The 22,542-nt window shown below is 44.1% G+C and overlaps 1 protein-coding gene across 1 annotated transcript in view; it reads left to right on the top strand.

Moving 5' to 3' along the window:
- Window positions 1-4,423, top strand: part of snx7 (sorting nexin 7) — a 42,339-nt gene extending 37,916 nt beyond the window's left edge. The window contains exon 9 of the mRNA XM_041968204.1: window positions 3,274-4,423. Within this exon, the coding sequence (XP_041824138.1) occupies window positions 3,274-3,354 (81 nt within the window). The 3' untranslated portion in view covers window positions 3,355-4,423. The remainder of the gene's footprint in view (window positions 1-3,273) is intronic.
- Window positions 4,424-22,542: the final 18,119 nt, after the last annotated feature.

The raw sequence follows: 22,542 nt of genomic DNA, 5'->3' as shown, positions 1-22,542 counted from the left end.
TTTTGCAGGGTGCTGCTTACTATTTTTCATTTTTAAAAGTATACAAAACAAAAATAATATGTTGATGCTGCTTAAATTAAAAAGGGAATGTTGCATCTTTAACTTTGTACCTTGTGGAAGTCATGTCTTCTCCTACAGGAACAGTATTTTTTTTAACTAGGATTGCCCAAATCTTTGCATGTCACTCAATTTTTAGAGACTCCTCAGATATGTGGCATAAGATATTTTGGTCAGAAAAACTAAAGTGACAAACTCAGCATGGTGGAGATGTTTCTGTTAGCTGGACCTGAGAAGTCATCTGGAACAAACTCTGCATGATGGAGACATTTCTGTTTGCAAGGCCTGAGAAGTTTGATTTTACACCCATATGATGACGACAAATCGTGGACCCAGGTTTCCTTTGCCCGGACGTAGGTCACCGGGCCCCCCTCTTGAGCCAGGCCTAGAGGTGGGGCATGGAGGCAAGCGCTTGGTGGCCAAGCCTTTGCCCATGGGGCTCGGTGGGGCTCAGCCCGAAAGAGTGACATGGGCCCCCCCTTCCGTGGGCTAAACACCTGTAGGAGGGGCCATAGGGAGTCCTTGGAGGGGGTGTTGGAGAGCACTCCTTCTGGGAACTCCCTCGTTCTGCTTTGGAACTTCAATGCTCACATGGGCAATGACAGCAAGACCTGGAGGGGCGTGATTAGGGGGATTGGCCCCCCTGATCTGAATCCGAGGGGTGTTTTGTTGTTTGCCTTCTGTCCTCATCATGGATTGTCCATAACAAACACCTTGTTCAGGCATAAGAATGTCCACATGTGCACTTGGCACCACGACACTCTAGGCCGCAGTTTGAGAGAGGCCATGGAGAATGACTTCCAGATGGCTTCGAGGAGATTCTGGTCCACCATCCGGCGGCTCAGGAAGGGAGCCGGATGGTGCTGTGTGTGTACAGTGGGGTTGGGGGGCTGCTGACCTCAACTCTGGACGTTGTGAGGTGCTGAAGAGAATACTTTGAAGACCTTCTCAATACCACCAACACGTCTTCCGATGAGGAAGTAGAGTCTGGGGACCCTGGTGTTGGCTTTCCCATCTCTGGGGCTGAGGTCACTGAGGTGGTTAAAAAGCTCTTCAGTGGCAAGGCCCTGGGGCTTGGATTAGGGCCACCCAGAGTTCCTTAAGGCTCTGGATGCTGTAGGGCTGTCTTGGCTGACTTGCCTCTGCAGCATTGCATGGACTTTGGGGACAGTTCCCCTGGACTGGCAGACTGGGGTGGTGGTCCCCCTCTTCAGAAAGGGGGACTGGAGGGTGTGCTCCAACTACAGGGGGATCACACTCCTCAGCAGCCCTGGTAAGGTCTATTCAGGGGTGCTGGGCAGGAGGGTCTGTTGGATAGTCAAACCTCAGATTGAGGAGGAGCAGTGTGGTTTTCGTCTTGGTTGTGGAACAGTGGACCAGCTCTACACCCTCTTCAGGGTGTATGATTGGGCATGGGAGTTCGCTCAACCAGTCTACATGTGCTTTGTGGACTTGGAGAAGGCTTTCGACTGTGTCCCCCGGGGACTCTTGTGGGGGGTACTCCGGGAGTATGGAGTGCTGGACCCGCTTGTACGAGCTGTCCGGTCCCTGTACGAGCGGTGTCAGAGCTTGGTCTGAATCACCGGCAGTAAATCAGAATCTTTTCCAGTGTGGGTTGGACTCTGCCAAGGCTGCCCTTTGTCACAGATTCTGTGACAGAATTTCTAGGCGCAGCCGAGGTGTTGAGGGGATCTGGTTCGGTGGCCTCAGGATTGGGTCTTTGCTCTTTGCAGATGATGTGGTTCTGTTGGCTTCAACGGGTCGTGATTCGCAGCCGAGTGTGAAGCGGCTGGGAAGAGAATCAGCATCTTCAAATCCTAGACCATGGTCCTCAGCCAGACAAGGGTGTAGTGCCTTCTCCAGGTTGGCAATGAGGTCCTGCCCCAAGTGGTGGGGTTCACGTATCTCGGGGTCTTGTTCACAAGTGAGGGAAGGATGGAGATCGACAGGCGGATCGGTGCGGCGTCTGCAATGATGCGGACTCTGCATCGGTCTGTCATGGTGAAGAGGGAGCTGAGCCAAAAGGCAAACCTGTTGATTACCCGGTCGATCTACGTTCCTACCCTCACCCATGGTCACGAGCTGTGGGTAGTGACTGAAAGAACAAAATCTCGAATACAAGCTACCGAAATGAGTTTTCTCCGCAGGGTGGCCGGGCTCTCCCTTAGATATAGGGTGAGAAGCTCGGTGATCCAGGAGGGGCTCAGAGTAGAGCCGCTGCTCCTCCACATCGAGAGGAGCCAGATGAGGTGGTTCGGGCATCTGGTTAGGATGCCTCCTGGACGCCTCCCTGGTGAGGTGTTCCGGGCACGTCCCACCGAAAAGAGGCCCCGAGGGAGACCTAGGACACACTGGACGGACTACATCTCTCGGCTGGCCTGAGCACACCTCAGGATCCCCCAGATGAGCTGGTGAATGTGGTCGGGGAGAGGGAAGTCTGGGTTTCCCTGCTTAGGCAGCGGCCCCCGCGACCCGACTCCGTTTAAGCGGCAGAAAATGGATGGATGGATGGATGGATGGATGAATATTGATATACAAGATTTCCAGATAATTTTGATCTAGGACAGCATGACCCTGAACATCTTGGTAAAACCACACCAGAGTGGGATAAGTGGACACCTTTAAATGTCTTAAGATGGTGTGGTCAAAGCTCAGACCTCAGTCTAAGAATATTGGGATTCGGTTTTAACCCTTTAAAGCCTAAATCAAGAAATGGTAGTTACAAAACATGCTATTCTTTTTTTTAAGGTCTTTTTTTGGTCCTTTAGGAACTTACACAACAATAACAATAATGATGAAATGCATATTACAATGTTATATGTCATAATTATTGTAGCGCCAAAGGTATCCACCAGGCGGCAGAAGACAACTGTGGGGTTGTATAGAAAAGGGTTTTTACCCTATGGTGATGCAATAGGTCTAAGAAACTGTATGAAATATGATATATGGCATTAAAAGGTTGATGTCTGCTGTAGACCAGCAGAGACCATCCAGTCTGACAGTTTTGGAGCAGAAAAATGACTAAACAAAACTTGTCAACTACAGAAATGGCCGAAACCACCACTATTTAAACTCTTTCACACATTCAGGATGATGGACATGCTGCAGTCAGATCCCAGTGCACCTTTAACGGACCATACTGATCTAATGGTCATGGCTGGGGAGTGTTTCGCCTCCTTGGGTTTCATGTGAATAATGATGAACTTTACTTTTTAGTGTCTGGCTGTGTGGGAGTCATTCCTGCTGTCTCAGAAAGGAGAGCCCATCGAGCAGAGAAACGGGGGAAACATCTCTTAAAGTCCGGAGCTGCCTCTTCTCCCTGAACCGCATGAATCCCACCCTGTGGTCTCTCCAGCAAACCCTCAGGAGGACGACTGAACCACTGTCCCACTATGTAGAAGTACATCTTGCATGAATTAAGAAACTTTTCTTTTGTCTGATTTTCTTTTTCTTTAAGCGCAGAGGTTAATCCATCTCTCACCGTTCCAGTCATGGGAACTCTTTAGTCAGAGGTGGCTCCACCTCCAAACTAACTGCTGGGATTTGTTTAAAACATGAACACAACACGGACCAAAGACCTAGCATCTATGAAACTTCCTGCATATCTTCAGACAGAACATCCTAAATTCAAGGAGCTAATCTCTCCTGACCTACAACACGGTTTCTGAAGGGTTTGCGTTTAGTTCAGAGCAGAGACGGCGCCTCACCGGGTTCTCCATTGCGCTGGTAAAAGTCCCAGTATAAACAACACTGGGTTTAATCTGTTCACACACAGAGAACTGGTTCTCACCAGAGATGCAGTTCATCCTCTGTTCCCCTTTAAATAAAGTTCAGGTAACCAGACTGACCAGTTAAACTCTTCTGATCATGACTGGTTTGTGGCTCAGCATTAAGGCCAGCTTATCCTAGCCCTGCAGGGCTGTTTGTCATCAGACAGACTGCCTTTATACACCAACACATCAATGTTTGATGGCTGATGAAAGCGTCGTCCTCCACGTCTTCCAGCCCCCTCATCATTATAACAATGATCAGAGATGTTTCTGTTTGCCTTGGGCTAGAAGTAACTTCACTTACCTAGCTTCCCTTTCACCACGTAGGATCAGAATAATCTGGATAACACACAGCACCACTGATCTGTTCCAAGTGACTTCAGATCTGAATGATTCATGAAATTTGTCGTGTTATTGTGTTTTTGATTTCAAGTTTACATGTCTGAAGATGAGCTATATTTGATGCATTTTGCTGCTTAATCTTTTTATACTGCTTCTTTCTCTCCTTTGCATTTCTTATATAACGTATAAGAAATAGTTGGATGACAGAATAATAATGATTGTAATAATAATAATAATAAAAGCAGGTTTCTCTATCAGTTGTTTTGTTTTCTCTTTGTAGACTGAAGCAATAAGAGGCAACGACTGAAGCTGCTGATTCTATTTATGGTGGTTGAACTCACAATGGCTCACACACAAGTCATGTTACAGAAACATATGTGTTATATGTGTTCCTACATTTATTCCTCTTATAATAATATGAATACTATGTCAGTACTCCGAGCTGGAGTCTGATGACAGACTGAATCCAACCTACAAAAAAAGTTGGTACACTCACTGTGAAAAGAAATGTAACAAAGAAGAATCATCAGGTCATATTTTATTCTCAGTAGAAGATAAAAACACATCAGAGGATGAAACTGAGATGTTTCACCATGTGATGAAAATATGAGCTGATAGTAAATCTGATGGAAAAAGTTGGAACAGGAGCAACAAAAGGCTGGAAAAGTACCTGGAACAAACCAGAAACACCTGGAGGAGCATTTAACAACTCATCAGGTTACCTGGTAACAGGTCAGTAACATGACTGGGTATAAAAGGAGCATTTCAGAGAGGCAGAGTCTCTCAGATGGAACGATGGACAGAGCTTCACCAATCTGAGACAAACTGGATCTAAAACTGTGGAACAATATTAGAAAAATGTTCCTCAGACTTTGAAGATCCTCCATCTACAGTGTAGAATATCATCAGAGGATTCAGAGAATCAGGAGGAATCTCTGTGTGCTGGGACAAGGCTGGATGCTGGTGATCTTCTGCATTAAAAGCAGACATGATCCTCTACTGGAAACCACTGCATGGACTCAGGAAGACTTCCAGAAACCACTGTCTGTGAACACAGTTCACCCTGAAACCCACAAATGCAGGTTAAAGCTCCATCATGCAGAGAAGAAGCCAGATGTGAACAGGATCCAGAACCAGCTTCTTCCGTCTTCTCTGGACCAAAGCTCATTTAAAATGGTCAGAGGCAAAGTGGAAACCTGGATGAAGATGTGAACTAGTTTGTGGAAACATGGACGGCGTGTCCTGCAGACTAAAGAGGAGAGGGAGCATCTTATGAGCACCTATAAGAAGCGAAGAAAATCATGAATTGTCTTCCCTGAACTTGTGTTTCATGTTGATGTAAAGCTGCATTGTTGTTAAAAGTGTTTGTTTTGCAGGTGCTGATCTAAGTTTGCATCAAGGATTGAAAGTGTTTCATGTTTTTTGCAGCTGTTTTATTTATTTCCCTGAAATGTAAAGTTGTTTAGTCTGTGGTAAACAGTGTTTTGACATTGTACTTTTGTTTAGTAAATGTAAACATGGTTTCTATTATGTAAATGTGTATCACTTCATGTAATAGTTTTGCACTTCCCGGAGAGCGTATCCAGGACGTCCTCCCTGTGTTCACCTGTTAGACTGTTTACTGAAAACAGTTCCTGAACTGGAGAACCCAGGTTAGGTTGACTACACCCACCGCTCTGCAGAGATGAAGGAAACCATGGACCACACAAGTCCACCACAGACCTTTCTGTTACCCATGATCAGAATTTGCCCCTTCGTATACACTTTTCTGTTTTTGGTGCATAAACCTGAAGAGAAGCTGAGGCAGTAAGTCCTTCTGCAGTATGTGTCCTTGATGCTCTGACAGCTTCTTCTGGGAGGTTGGAGGATGAAGCTGAATCTGCTGAAGGCAGTGATCCAGAGATGCAGTCCAGAACTCTGGATGTGATTCCATCATTTCTCGTTTTCCTTTCTTCTTCATCTGTTGCTCATATAAAAACACAGAGTCACAAGTAAAGGCTAAAAAGTGGCAGTGAACTGAACAGTAACTGCAGATGTTTGGCTGTGTAATAACATTTCTTCACTCCTTGCATGTGGACTGTGCAACTGAATGTGCTGCCTCTAAGTAGGTTATCTTACACACTTAATCACATTAAATATTAACAATGTTTCTTTAAATAAAGCAGTGCATTGAAAATTAGGCCCTTCGCTTGCATTTTTTTCAGACAGAGGAATACAAAGTGGGGGGCTACGAGCATGTATAGAGCAGCTAAGTGCCCTGACGACTGCTGCACTGCATGCTCCACGCTTGCAGGATGAAAGAAACATCCATCCTTACTGCACAAGTCTGCACCACGTCCAGATGGAAAACCTTGGATTCAGTGGACAAGAACTCTGCAACTCTCAAATGTGATGTAAGAGAAATCTGAATAAACATGAAACATCCTTCTAATTAGATTTATTGCTATGCAACAGCCTCATTAAACAGGCCTTGCTGGGAAACCAGACGATGCTAAAAATAGACAAGGCCTGCTCTTGGTACAAGGAGGAATAAGTAGAAGATCATCACAATTTCCTCATATTATTAAGCACATAAAGTATCCAGCAGTGAGCTGCACAGCCAACATAAGGCCACGCCATCCCGAAGGTCACATAATACAAGGTCTCTGGATCTTTTAGCTCCATCCTTCTCTGTTTCAGACCTCAACCATACCTGGCTGTGGATGATGTTGTTATCTACCTGCTGCAGAGGGTCCATTCACACTTGGTGGATCCCTGTTTTTCCAGTGCTTTCAACTGCATCCAGCCTCTCCTGCTGAAGGAGAAAGTGTGAGTGGTGGGTGTAGACATGGCCACCGTCTCCTGGATGGTTGATTACCTGACAGATGGTCCACAGTTTGCCCAGATGGACCATGTGACATCTGGGGCCACTGGACTGTGCATTCTTGATCACCTTGTACACCTCTGACTTCCAGAACAATGCATGGTCAGTCCACCTGCAGAAGTTCTGCAGTAGGTGGGTGTGGAGCTGAGGGATGGAGGGAGTTCAGGGCTGCGGTGCAGGATTTTCTGGAGTAGTCTTAACAAAAACCACCTGGTTCTTAATCAGTGTTTTCGTCAACGATGAACGAATTTATTTATTTACCTTTTTTTCATGACGATAACGAGACGGTGATGAGCTAAAAATGGCTCTCTGATGACGAAAACATGATGAGACGTTTATGAACGAATCGATTCTTTGAACGACTCTTTTAAATGAACGATGGGAACCGATTCACAGCTGTGACCCGTTCATTTGTGAGCCATTCTTTATATATACAAATTTTCGACACTGCCTTCATCAAATCAAATCTAACTTTATTTATAAAGCGCTTTCATGCCATAGGCAACACAAAGTTCTTTACATGATTAAAAACATAAGAATAAAAACACTCAATGAAATCTTTCACTGTTACACACACACACGTATACACACACACGCCAAGCCCAGACCCCCCAGCTAAAAATGACTGAATGAATAAATAAATAAATAAATAAATAAATAAAAAGTAGCACAGTTGAGTAAAATGAAAATAAAATAAATAACATGTGACATAATAGAAGTCTGATGTCCAACACGCTCCATTCATGTGAGGCATCGATGGACACAGAGATTTGTTCAGAAACAAATACTGTGAGTTCTATCCAAAACATTTACTAGAATTTACACTGACTGCTCAGGTTTATCCTTTTTTATCTATATTTTAATCTTGTAAAGTAGATTTTATATAGGTACATATTTTGATTGTTTGTCATTCTTATATATTGTGAAAATCTGTAAGATATTGTGAGAACGATCCAGTCTTTTGAAAGGCTCTTTGAAAGGATTGGCTCCCTTCAAAGAGTCATAAATCCCATCTCTATTATGAGATTTCGTTGACGACACGAAAATGTTCAAGGGCTGATTGTCCGACATTAAAAACACGACATTTCTGCCTGTTGTGAGCGCAGCCTGTTAGCAACGCTGCTGCTCCTTGGCCACGCCCACCACCAGACGGGCAGCACACAGACAAGCAGTTCATTCATTCATGGATGAATCATGGCAGCAGCATCGACGAAGGGGTTTGGTAGAAGCGATGAAACGATATATGGACATATTGTAGTAATTCTTCCAATCTTAGATGTTTTTGCTGCCACCACCTTTGTTTATCCGGTCTGGTCCGGTTTCAGAGGTAAAAGAGTACCCACCACAAGCCGTTTAAAATAACTGAATACAAAAGTTTATTTGGAATTAATAAAATCAATTTCTGAAGTAAGACGTCCGGGCCGGCGGATCAGCAGGGACACTTCAGCGGGCTGGACAGCTCCTTCGCCGTCCCATACACCAACTCTGTACACAAAAGAAAGCAGGTCACACACCCTCAAAGAGGCACAGCACACAAGGCTTTCTGCCAGCAGTACACTGCAAATCAGGGGATTCACTCCCACACCGCCCCAAGAAGAGCCACTACACTTCTCGTGGAGAATGAGGATGTTTTACCATCCATTCTTTTCCCGGTGAGAAGATTCCACAGTGTGGAAGAAATTATGTTGCTTTGACCTATATACTCATAATATACTCGTATCGTAATCACACTTGTACTCATTTCCTTTATCCATTTATGTTTGTTATTCCATTTATATCACGTTCATGGACTGGGTGTTCTTGTCTTACACTGATTGCTTGATCTTATATTAAATTTGTATTTCATATCCAGATGTCCATTCCTCCTGCTTGTGTGAGTTCACTGCAAGGTCAGACTGACCACCTCTTCCCAGGCCTCTGACAGGAGAAAGTACAGGCTGCTACTTTGAAGACGCACATCTTGGGGCAGATTGTACCTCTTTTAGATATCATGGGTTGTTTATGATCTCAGCCTGCACCAGTTCTTAGATTTACAAATCTCCTCTCTGAACTGGAGAGAGATGGCTCCAATCAGTCTTCTGTTCCTGGCCTTACCAGCTCTGACCTTCGCAGCAAACAGAGAAGAATAAAAGTTTTGTCTGCACTGTTTTCAGCAGTCCTCTAGCTTCATGCAAAGTCAGTCAACTGCTCTCATACTTGCAAGTAATTTTGTTTTAAACTCTTTTCTGCCTTAATAAATTTTGTTACACTTTTACTCAAACCAGACTCTTGGTAATTTTTTTACAACAAACAGCCAATGATGTGTTTTACCAGCAGGTGTTTACTTTGGGTGATGCTGCTGTAGGACTTTTATCACTGCTGCACAAACACTCACACTTTAATGATAAAAGAAAAAGCTGTTTTTATCCAGATCATCAGTTTTATCAGAGTTTCTTCATCAATGTCGGCTGTTTAACTTCAGTCGTCACATCTGCTGCATTTAGGACAGAAATTATCACCATGGAGACGGTTGGTGAGATGATGTTATATAAGTTCTGAATTATGATCTAAAACATGGTAGAGATGATTTAGAACATATAGAAGTACATTACATGCTGCATTTACTGACCTTTGGACATCTGACATTTACCCAAGAGAAGCTCAGTTAACAGTAAATATTTGTAGCATCGGCTCGTTCTGGTGATACGATGCAGTAAAAACAAGCAGATTTCAGGCAGAGTCACACATGGACGTTAATCATGATTCATTTGTAAGCTGTAATTAATCTGATTAAAATAACCATATATACATATATATATATATATATATATAGCATAAATATGTTGAATGTTGAAAAGCAGGCGGGTGTTTCTTCATCTTTTAACACGTCACAGTTCTTTTCACCACACCTGTTTGCATGTGACTGTGAGATATCCCACATTAACGTAGCAGCTGTTATCTCATTTATCTTCCTTTGGTTTGAATATCTCCTCATCCTCCTTCCATGCAGCTCACACCAGTGTCCCTTCCTCTCCCCAGCAGCGTTTTCACTTTCCCTCCACAGCTCGGATGAATGAAAGGCTGCCGGGCTGAATAGGAGGTTGATTACCTTCTGCCACGTCGGAAATCCGCCTCCTGAGACCGTCAGCTTCCTACCAGCTTGGCTGCTTTCGTCCCTTCTTCTAAGAGAATAATCAGGAGAAAAGACAAAGTTAGGAGGTGAGCTGGTGGGTTGGTAGCTATGGAAATAGAGAACTGAGGTTTAAAATGCAAATTCCAAATACTAGAAGCTATTTCCCTTCTACTGTCTACTACACAGAGGCGTGTACAGGGAGGAAGGCTGAAAGCAGCAGGTGGAGATGGAGCATGTTTAATGAGGGAAAAGTCGGCTTGCTCTGGTCAGATGGAAACAACAACAATCACGCTGTGATCCACGCAGAGTCCGGTATTTTATCTGAGGGTTCCTCTTCACAGAGGACCGGAGGGACGTTAGAAAATGCTGAGACATTTTCATGCAAATCTCAGGACACCGAGTCCACGCGGTGGTTGTGCTCGTTCGTGTAATTTCCTTCATCTGGTGGGTTAGTGAGTAATCTGACGTAGAGGAATGGATGCAGGGCCGTGCACAGATAAAAAAAATCTGATGTCTCGTCATGACGTGGAAGAGGAGCGTGCACGGCTCATGTAGCTCAAACGATCCACCTTCACGCAGCGTTTCACTGTGGAGTTCAACAATCTGAACTATCTTTACACTTCATTTATTAACCCTGTTCAGTTTTTTTTTACTGATAATAGTTGAGTTGATCAGGAGAACACGGAAGTTTGCTTTCTTGCTGTTTAGATATTTTCAGATGAATTTGTTTTATTGGCAGTTTTATCTGCAGTAGTCTCCGTTTTTCTTTTTCACATATTTGTTGTACCTGTGCAGTTTTTTATCTTTAAAGGTTACTTCAGTGTTGAAATGTCCCGTCTTCACCGCGGAGCAGTGGGAAACGTGATCTCCATTCCTCCGTATGACTTGTACATGTGAGGAAATTGACTTTGACATTAACGCTCAGACATTACAGTGTAATATCTCTTAAGCCCAAGTCCTTCTACATAATAATTACCTTAAACGCTGGACTCTTCTCTTAAATAAGCACAACTTGAGAATTTTCTTCTTTACATCCACAACAATAATGTGTTGGATGAACCCACCATTTCTCTGGATGTGTTATAATTGTAGTGAGTAATACGTTCCTGGCAGTTTATGCATCCTAATGAGCAGCATACCCTGTCATCCACACCCACTCTACACACTCTCACTTAGAGATGCAAGCAGACTCTACATGTTTAAGGTCAGATTTGCTTGAATCTCTCCACATTTGCAGCCACTAAGCAAAGATACGTTTCAGCTGGATGGACGACTCCACACAGCAAAGAGCTCGCCACACGAGCAGCGTGCGTGGTAAACATGACCGGGGAAGGCGGAGGAGAGGAAAATAAGAAGATGACATGGTGAAGAGGTAATGCATGTGTAGCATCAGAGTGGGCTGCAGTCATTAAGTCCTATTATGTCACCCTGGCTATCAGTCTGGATCTGTGCTGGCCTCGGGCTCTCTGCGTGGGATGCAGTCCTCACAGGATGTCAGAAATAGAAAGAGCAGACCAGGCCATTACTAGCAGGATGAAACATTACAGAAAATGTGGAGATTCATTTCTGAGATCATGTTCTGTTGTTTGTGAAGAGGTGATGGCGGTTTATTGTATGTTATATCCCTTCCTTACATTTTATTTCAGCTTCACAAAAACTTATTCTGCTGATTTAATGGAACTCATCTGGAGGCGTTTACCAGCAAACACTTCACAGCTTCAGCTTTTCTGTCTGGTGATCCTCACATCTTTCTGGTCCGGCTGAACTCGTTTACCTTCCTACAGATTATTTCATGTTTGTGGTTCGCAGGCTGAGCAGGTTTCCATCCCGACTTCCTGAACTGGAGTCGGAGGCCAAACCTAGCAGAGCTTCTCCTGGAATTGACGGAGCTCACTGGAGCAGAGCTCTGCTGTAGCAAAGAGCCTTTAAGATCATAATGCAGTCTCTGAATCCTGAAACTCAGAATTTTCTCTGGCAAACTGATTCATCTCAAAGCGCCATGAAGAGACTTCTTCCCCAGCAGACATATACACGTAAAACTGACAGGTTCAGCTTCAGGAAGCAGAACCTTCAGCTATGGGACCCCCCTCTCTGGACCGGCTCCCAGTCGGGCTTCAGGTATCAGACCCCCTCTCTACCTTCAGATCATCTTCAAACTTTCCTTCCTGATAAATCTTCTAGCAGGTCTGGCTTGGTGACCCTGATCCATCCTTTAGTTGTCATTCATTTGTGTTTCTCTTCTTCTTTCTCAGCAGGAATCCCTGGATCAGAGTTCTGCTGCTGGTTCACCCTTTTTCCTGTCCGCTCCACCCCTACCGGTCCAGGAAGATGGCCGTCCTTCTTGGTTTTGATGGAGGTTTTCCTTCCTGGTTCTGGTTCTGATGGAGGTTTTCCTTCCTGGTTCTGGTTCTGATGGAGGTTTCCTTCCTGGTTCTGGTTCTAATGAAGGTTTTCCTTCCTGGTTCTGGTTCTGATGGAGGTTTCCTTCCTGGTTCTGGATCTGAAGGAGGTTTTCCTTCCTGGTTCTGGTTCTGAAGGAGGTTTCCGTCCTGGTTCTGGTTCTGAAGGAGGTTTTCTTTCCTGGATCTGGTTCTGAAGGCGGTTTTCCTTCCTGGTTCTGGTTCTGATGGAGGTTTTCCTTCCTGGTTCTGGTTCTGAAGGAGGTTTTTTTTTACTGGATCTGGTTCTGAAAGAGGTTTTCCTTCCTGGATCTGGTTCTGAAGGAGGTTTTCCTTCCTGGTTCTGGTTCTGAAGGAGGTTTTCTTTCCTGGATCTGGTTCTGAAGGAGGTTTTCCTTCCTGGTTCTGGTTCTGATGGAGGTTTTCTTTCCTGGATCTGGTTCTGAAGGAGGTTTTCCTTCCTGGTTCTGGTTCTGAAGGAGGTTTTCCTTCCTGGATCTGGTTCTGAAGGAGGTTTTCCTTCCTGGTTCTGGTTCTGATGGAGGTTTTCCTTCCTGGTTCTGGTTTTGATGGAGGTTTTCCTTCCTGGATCTGGTTATGAAGGAGGTTTTCCTTCCTGGTTCTGGTTATGAAGGAGGTTTTCCTTCCTGGTTCTGGTTATGAAGGAGGTTTTCCTTCCTGGTTCTGGTTCTGATGGAGGTTTTCCTTCCTGGTTCTGGTTTTGATGGAGGTTTTCTTTCCTGGATCTGGTTATGAAGGAGGTTTTCCTTCCTGGTTCTGGTTCTGATGGAGGTTTTCCTTCCTGGTTCTGGTTTTGATGGAGGTTTTCTTTCCTGGATCTGGTTATGAAGGAGGTTTTCTTTCCTGGATCTGGTTATGAAGGAGGTTTTCCTTCCTGGTTCTGGTTCTGATGGAGGTTTTCCTTCCTGGTTCTGGTTTTGATGGAGGTTTTCTTTCCTGGATCTGGTTATGAAGGAGGTTTTCCTTCCTGGTTCTGGTTCTGAAGGAGGTTTTCCTTCCTGGATCTGGTTCTGAAGGAGGTTTTCCTTCCTGGTTCTGGTTCTGAAGGAGGTTTTCCTTCCTGGTTCTGGTTCTGATGGAGGTTTTCCTTCCTGGTTCTGGTTTTGATGGAGGTTTTCCTTCCTGGATCTGGTGTCGTCATGACATTGTTGATCTGTGTGTTGGTAGTTAACCAGTCTGCGCATGCAGAGCGAGGACTCTTCTAGCTCCATCCGTTTTATCTTCTATTTTTAATGCTGTCGGCTCTCTGCTTCCTTAGACATTTTAAAGAATACTGCAGTCAGACTATGAGAACCCCCTTGGAGACCGTCAAACACAGTCTGGAAAAGACCAAGTTCAGTGACTAAAAAGGCTTTCAGAGCTCTTTGATGCCAAAGATACATGGAAGACATGAAGCAAACGCTGTGTGAAAACACTGTCAAGCACATTGTTGGAAGAAACGCTGTGAATTCACAGCTTAAAGAGCGAATAGTGAACGCCCTCAACACATCGCTGCAGTTTTCTGCTTTTCATCTTGACAGGCATCTGTTTGACTTTCACACTATAGCAGTCGTTTTTCACCAGGAAGTCCTGCAATGTTAGTCTGTGTCACCAACATGACGTCATTCAAGTTCCCTTCACAACCTCAAGCACCACTTCTAACACCTATTTTCTGCTGGACACGTACAGATAGGGTTTACAGTTTTGTCTCTTTAGAGAATGTCTCTTTAGTGTGAATGTCTGATTGGAAATAAATTAAATGAGCTCATAATACTGCATTAAAGGTCCCATATTATACATTATTTCAACTATTTCATATGGGTGTCAGAGGTCCAACAACATTGTTTTCAAAGTGTATTATCTCAAATTCAGCCTTGGTCCTTCATCGTTCCAGTGTGGCTCTAGTGAGCTCTAATGAGAATGAGCTGTTTCTGTGTCTGGACCTTTAAATGTTCTTGAGTGGAGCCTGGCCACGCTCCTCTCTGGGAGAGGATCCGGCTTTCGTTGGCGCCCACTTGGTAATTTTAGTGGGCAGGCTCAGCTAGCGGGGGGCGGGACAAAGACGGTATCCACTACCAGAGGCAGTGGTTATTTCCCTTCGTGAAGATCTCAGACTCACCCGTTAGAGCACACATTCATTAAAAAGAGCAAGCAGTGAGAGAGGAGACAGAATTTTCTCATTTTTTGGGCCTCATACAGGTTACAAGGACACAAATGATGTTAGAAAACCTTCAGAAAGTGGATTTTACATAATATGTGACTTTTACATGAGTTAGAATGACCTCCCACTAGCATGGAAAAGCTCTTCATGTCTTCCAGTCGCAGCCCCGGACAGACTGGTGCTAAAAGCTAGTGATTGGAAAAACAGGCGCATGTTTAACTCAAATGAAATGAGCCCTGATATGACTCATCATTTTCTATGAACCATAGCTCAATTAATATTTCCATAGGAATGTGGTAGTGGCATGGGGCAGTGTGTGTGTGTGTGTGTGTGTGTGTGTGTGTGTGTGTGTGTGTGTGTGTGTGTGTGTGTGTGTGTGTGTGTGTGTGTGTGTGTGGTAGAGGGGTATATGTGGCAGGGGGCCTGTACCCCAGTAAAGCTTTATGCCTAGCAACGCCCCTTTCTGGAAATGTCATGAATCAGTCTGCTGATGCACCATAATCTTCTCGTGTGTCTTTGCAAGCCGTTCAGTTTGCTCAATCACAGAAAGGTGGTCAGAAAACTAAGCCTCTAAGCCTCCAGATCTGCTCGGGGAGGATCTCCAGGCTCTCTCAACATGCTGAGTATGGGAACCAGTTTGGGGATCTGCATACCACCTGCTGTGGTTGACAGTGTAATGGTTACACCAGTACAAGGTAAGTACTCCGCTGGTCACAGAGGATCCAGGCCTTACATCATGGTCAATCAAAGGGACTAAATGTCTTTGAGATCTTTTCTCCACAAGATGCAGAATAAACTTTCTTTGTCCTTGATTATGCCTCATACCTAACATCCCAGAGACTTTCTTTTCCACCCGCCAGCCATTCTTCCTCCCCATACTGATGCAAACCAGTACAAACAGATGTTTGTTGTATTAACAATACATTTTTTAACTCTATTTGATACTAACAAAGTCACTATTACAATAAAATACCTTTCTTTTGTGCTGAAAAGGGCTCTTATAGATCACAAAAAACAAAGTATAAAGACATTTATTAATTTCAATGTTTATTTATTTATTTAATAATGACTTATGAACAGCAGTCCATATGTTTAAAGCCAGAGCTTTAAAATGAAAGGGAACAACATCATGATGTTTCTGTGTGCAGATAAACATGGTGTGTGTTGTGGTGAAAGATGAGTTATTTTTACAGCTATACAATGCATTCAGCTACTCCAGCCTTTTTTCCATCTCCAGGTCAGATTCATTTAGTAACTGGATCTCATGTACGACCTTGCATTTGTAAAACCACATATGTCAAACGTTTGGTTTTAGAGTATAATTCTGGAACATTCTGACCTTCAAAATATGTGTTTCTGACTTGTTTTGCTGGGACAGCTATGTTCATGATGTACATTTGATTCCTTGTTCCAGCCCTGAGCATCACATTCCAGCTGAGTTCCACTTTATGCATGCTAGGAACTGAATATCAACACATTGTTTTGAACAAAGATTTCAGCACACACCATGGCTGGTTAATCAACAACACCAAAGAGGCCATTATCAGAGAAAAAAAAAGGGAAGAAAGTAAACCAAGAAATTAGACAACATTAAAGGGTCAACATCAGACTGACTTTTACTGGCTAGAGAGAACTCAGAGAAGAGAAGGGATGAAGACGATGTGGGATTAGTCTTCATTAGGGGAGAAAATCTATGATGTTCAGTACTGCTTTCTTTCACAAGTTAACACCAATGTGTACAGGTGGTGCACCACCACCTTCATCTCCCACTGTGCCAAATTATGTATAATAATCTGCTCAGGAAATCTTTTATCTAAGTTTTCCATTCATTGTGAACACTTTTAAATATTTGTTTTAGAGGACAAGACTATAGAAGTGAAAGAAACTAGCCCAGTTGTCCTACTAGCCATGACTTTAGACTAAGGAGTTTTAAACTGCAGACCATTCTACCTACCCAGGGAATTTAGCTGTGTTTTCATCACAGCTGTGTATGTTCCTCCCAGTGCAATCACAACGATGGCTATGACTGCTTTCCACCAGAACATCAGCGAGTTGTAAACCACTCACACCGAGGGCATTTACATTGTTGCTGGAGATTTTAACCAGGCCAACATGTAAACAGTCCTCCCACACTTCCATCAGCATGTGGATTTTGCAACCAGGGGAAAGAACACCTTGGACATGGCCAACATCAAGGATGCATTCAGAACAGCACCCCTCCCCCACACGGGCTCTTCAGACCAGCTACCTGTTATGCTAATCCCAGCATACAAGCCCCTGCTGATGAGAGAAAAACCCACAGCGAGGCAGGACTGAGGGGGTAATGGAGGCACTTCAGGAGTGTTTTGAGTGCAAAGACTGGGACATATTTAAGACAGCCACCTACAACAACCACACCAGCATTAATGAGTACGTCATATGTCAGCCTACATCAGCAAATGCATGGATGATGCCATCAAGAATCACCTGAGCCAACCAGAAACCCTGGATGATGGCTAAACTATGTAAGATGCTAATAGCACAAAACTCAGCCTTCAAGTCTGGTAATGAGGAGGCTCTGAGAACAGCCAAAGCCAACTTGAACCATGCCGTCAGGTTGGCAAAGCATGCTCACAACCAGAAAATCCAGGACCATTTCCCCGACTCCACCAACACCAGAAACATGTGGAAAGGCATCACCAACCGAAAGTCAGCCCTCCCGTGGGTGAAGCTGACGCTGACTTCTTCAATAACTTCTTTGGGAGGTTTGATAGCCAAATAGCACCCAGCTGTCCCCTAACAGAAAGAACAGGCACTCTGGACTCAGCTAATGTACAGCAGTCTCTGAGGAGGGTCAACACCCGTAAGGCCCCAGGCCCGGATAACATTCCTGGGCATGTGCATACCAGCTAGCTTGTGTCCTAACAGACATCTTTAACACATCGCTAGACCAAGCCGAAGTGCCATGGTGCTTCAAGTCTGCCACCATCATCCCAGAGCCGAAAAAACCTCACACCTCTTCTCTCAGTGATTACCGGCTTATTGCATTAACTCCCACGATGAAGTGGTTTGAGAGGCTGGTAAAGGAGCACATCATCTCCAGACTGCTTCCCACACTCAACCCCTTCCAGTTTTCCTACCGACCAAACCGCTGCACTGAGGACACCATCTCCTCTGCTCTACACCGAAGCCTTGCCCACCTGGAGGAGAAGAACACTCATGCGGATGCTGTTCCTGGACTTCAGTTCAGCTTTTAATACCATCATCCTACAGCACCTAGTAGGCAAACTGGGACCCCTGGGCCTTGGCACCCCCCTGCGTAACTGGTTGCTTGACGTCCTCATAGACAGACCACAGACCACCTCTAGTGTCATCACCCTCAGCACCGGCGCCCCTCAGGGCTGTGTCCTGAGTCCTCTAATGTTCATGTTGATGACGCACGACGACAAGACAACAGTTTGATCCTGAATGTGGACAAGACCAAGGAGATCATTGCTGACTTCAGAAAAAAACAGCCCAGCTACATGCCACCTCTCATCAACAGCACGGGCCTGGAGGTGGTCAGCAGCATAAAGTTCCTGGGGAAGCAGATCACAGATGCGGTGGGGTGGAGGTTGCAGAGCCTCCAGCTGGAAGGATGTGAAGCGAGCGGTGAGGACAGCAGGGAGGATCATCCCTCAGCCTTCCATCCAGGACTGTGCTCAGAAATGCTGCAGTGACTCCTCCCACCCCCACCGCGGACCGTTTACCCTGCTGGCCTCTAGAAAGAGGCTCCGCGGCATTCGATGCAGGACCACCAGGTTCTGCACCAACCTTGTCCCCCAGGCCATCAGACTGTCAAAAACTTAAAATCATGACCAGCTCTCACTGTTACTGGACGTTACTGCTCTACCTGCAGCATTTTATTTTCCTTTTTACCTACTAATTATTATTATTATTATTATTATTTATTTAAAATTATTTTAGCAGTGTTGTATATAAAATACAAATACTTAAATCTTATCATCACCTGCTCTATGTCTTCTTCCTCCCTCACGTCTGTTTACTGTAAACTGAAGCAACCACATTTCGTCCCGTTTGCACCTGCTGTGTTCAAAATGACATAAAAGTCTGTCTACAGTCTAAAAGACTTCCCAATCAATTCAGTGATACAAGACGAGTATTTCAGTACTTTAAATGTTTTTTATTCAAAGGCTTTAAATTATTTTTAACAGTGTAAAAGGTCACCATTTAAACTCAAAAAAAGAAATAAAATAAAAAGAATATGAATAAAGAAAGAAATGAGAAGAGCAACCACACTGATATAAAAATATACAACTGAATGAAAACAGTTATATCCAGGTAGTCAAACGTTTGAAGAAATATCTGGAATACAAAGCAGGGGGAGGTACTAAACATAGCAAACATGACGGGTATGATTCACCAAACTCAGTAGAAACCAGAAGTGGAAAATAGATCTATAACATGAAACATAACATCGTCTTACTGAAAGGAGATGAAGAATCAGTTACAGTTATCACAGGAATTAAACAGCTATTGTGAACGTTCACACAGTGCACAGTCTTAAGAAAATAGACAGCAGTAATGTGTTTATATTTCAACATATACATTTTTACACTTCTCTTTTTGTTTAGTTATACAAGGATAATATTAATAGAAGCCTTCAGATGCACATTTGAGCAGGTTTAATGATTTAGGTTCCGGTTTATTGTGAGTGATGTTTGTTTCCCTGCAGCTCGGGATGAGAAGAGAGCGGCTGTTAGCTTGCTGCAGATATTAGAAAAATAGACTTTTGAAGGGACTAAACGTTTATACCTTCATTGTTTCTGATAGGAACGATTTTCAACATGTTATTGCTACAAACAGAAGAAAGGATGGATGATGGCATCTTCACTCGCTAAAAGCTTATTTATATTACACTTGATAAACAACAACATATCTGTTGTTTAAACTTCTTTCACTTCTAGTTTTGTCCATATTGGCTCTTGAAGAAAGAAAATGTAACATTTTGTTGCTGCTGTCTTCTGTAAAATAAATGGGTATACAGGACACTAAACTATAAAAACTAAACTTTGATATTCTGTATGTCAAAGTTTAATTTTTATATTGTTATCCCATGAAAAGATATAGTAAAATATTTGCAAAAATGTGATATATATATATGATGTGCTATATATATTTTAACGTATGGCCAGATTTGATGTGTTATTCATTTTGTGGAAAATGTCTCACAGCAAAGAGAGAGACTAGACAGATACAAGGAGAATAACAAAGCAGAGGACAACACGGTTAAATCTTCCTCCAGGTAGAAAAAGTAAAGATCAAAGATGAAGTGAACATGAATAACAGTGGATTCAGTGAACATGTTCTGATAACACATCTGAGGACCTCTGTGATAAAACAAATAAAACATAAATATGAAGTGTTGTAGGTACAACACAAACCTTTATTCATAATAGATATCAAATATTGAAAGTGAGGCATTTTACCATAAAATCTCACTGCAACAAAACATCTGAAAAAAAAGTTGGAACAGAGACAACAAAAGGTTATAAAGTCTCACTTTTAATCTGTTTTATATTTTCTCTGGTGAATAAAATACTTATGAGATTTTAAGATCACTGCATTTTGTTCCGTTTGACAATTTTTAAACCAACTTCTTTAGAACCATTTTTTTTCATCTTATCTTTACTTTCACTCCTGATTGATAAGCGTTTAAAAGTACACGACTGGGTTAAAATAAGGGCGATTCTCTTGTAAAATGGGGCATCATGAATCAAATTATTTAAAGGGAGAGGTGGTGGTGGAGCAGTCCAGCTGGAATTATCACCCAGACTGTGGGTCTGTGAAGTGTGGGATTCAGTCCTGTGTTGCTTTATCATGCTTTCTAAGGCTACTGTTATGTCTAATTTTGGTTTCTGATGGGTAAAAAATGTATTACAGCTCAGACATGTCCACTTTTTAAAAGAAACGGTAGTTTGGGTAAATTCTCAGACCTTTTAGAAGAAGACGTGGTGGTGTCACCAATGAATGGGGCTGAATTTGTCATCATGGTAACCTACCAAACAGAGAAGCTTGTTGCTATCCACGGTGCTGAAACATCCGAGTAACACAGAGACCCCTCCATCTCCGAGATAATACAGTTCCCAGTTTGATGTCCTTCAGTAGATAAAGTATAAAAATCTTTATTCTATTAGAAAATCTGTGGAGAAACCTGAGGATGGAAGGCCAAAGACACTTTCACTCGAAGTGATAGTGGATCTGTGAAAAGGAGGGGTTGAAGTGTGTGGAGACATGCTCTTTAGGATTTACAGCAATAACTGAGGCAAAGATACGTTTACATGTGTTGAATTTAGCATCAAAATACTCAGATAAATAAGACAATTTCTCAAATGAAATTTACAAACAATACAGTAATAAAGAGAAGAGACGTTCCAATGTACGGGTTTTTTCTACAAGAAAACATAAAAGAAAATTAAAATGGTCTGGTAGAAGTTACCCAACACAGTCACTTAGACTGAGACTCATGGACTATAAACATGCTCAGTTCATAGAAAGTAGGTGATTCCTGACATTATAAAAGTGATTAATGACAGTATATGTCCTTTCATTGTACATCTACAGTGTCAATATGAACAGAGGCGTAACGCATTCACATGAGAAAAAACATCTGTTTCTGATTTAACAAGAAAATTTCATAAATAAGCTGTTTTCATTTTTTCTGCCCCCACCATGATGCCCACTATGTCCCCCACCAGAACCCCCGCCATGTCCCCCACCAAGACCCCCACTATGTCCCCCACCAGAACCCCCGCCATGTCCCCCACCAAGACCCCCACTATGTCCCCCACCATAACACCCACCATGACCCCCACCAAGACCCCCACTATGTCCCCCACCATGACACCCACCAAAACCCCCACCATGACTCCCACTGTGACCTCCACCATGACCCTCACCATGACTTTCACCATGACCCCCACCATGCCTCCACTATGTCCCCCACCAGAACCCCCGTCATGTCCCCCACCAAGACCCCCACTATGTCCCCCACCATAACACCCACCATGACCCCCACTATGTCCCCCACCAAGACCCCCACTATGTCCCCCACCATGACACCCACCAAAACCCCCACCATGACGCCCACTGTGACCTCCACCATGACCCTCACCATGACTTTCACCATGACCCCCACCATGCCTCCACTATGACCCCCACAATGACCCCCACCATGACCTCCACTATGACCGCCACCATGACGCCCACTGTGACCTCCACCATTACGCTCACTATGACCTCCACCATGACCTCCATCATAACACCCACCATGATGCCCGCTGTGACCTCCGCCATGACACCCACCAAAACCCCCACCATGACGCCCACTATGTCCCCCACCATAACCCCTACCATGACCTCCACCATGACCCCCACCATGCCTCCACTATGACCCCCACAATGACACCCACCGTGACCTCCACTGTGACCCCCCCACCATGACCTCCACTATGACCGCCACCATGACCCCCACCATGACGCCCACAGTGACCCCCACCATGAGCTCCACCATGACCCCCGCCATGCCTCCACTATGACCCCCACAATGACATCCACCATGACCTCCACTATGACCCCCACCATGAACTCCACCATGACGCCCACTGTGATCCCCACCATGCCTCCACCATGACACCCACCATGACCTCGACCATGACCTCGACCATGCCTCCACCATGGCCCCCACCATGACCTCAACCATTACGCTCACCATGACCTCCATCATAACACCCACCATGATGCCCGGTCTTTTCTGACTCCAGACTCTGAAAGTCTCATTCTGCAGGGTTAGACTGGCT

The sequence above is a fragment of the Melanotaenia boesemani genome, chromosome 18 (assembly GCF_017639745.1).
Source record: "Melanotaenia boesemani isolate fMelBoe1 chromosome 18, fMelBoe1.pri, whole genome shotgun sequence".
Lineage (NCBI taxonomy): Eukaryota > Metazoa > Chordata > Actinopteri > Atheriniformes > Melanotaeniidae > Melanotaenia > Melanotaenia boesemani.
The sequence above is the reverse complement of the archived record's forward strand: the minus strand, read 5'-3'. Positions and strand labels throughout refer to the sequence as shown.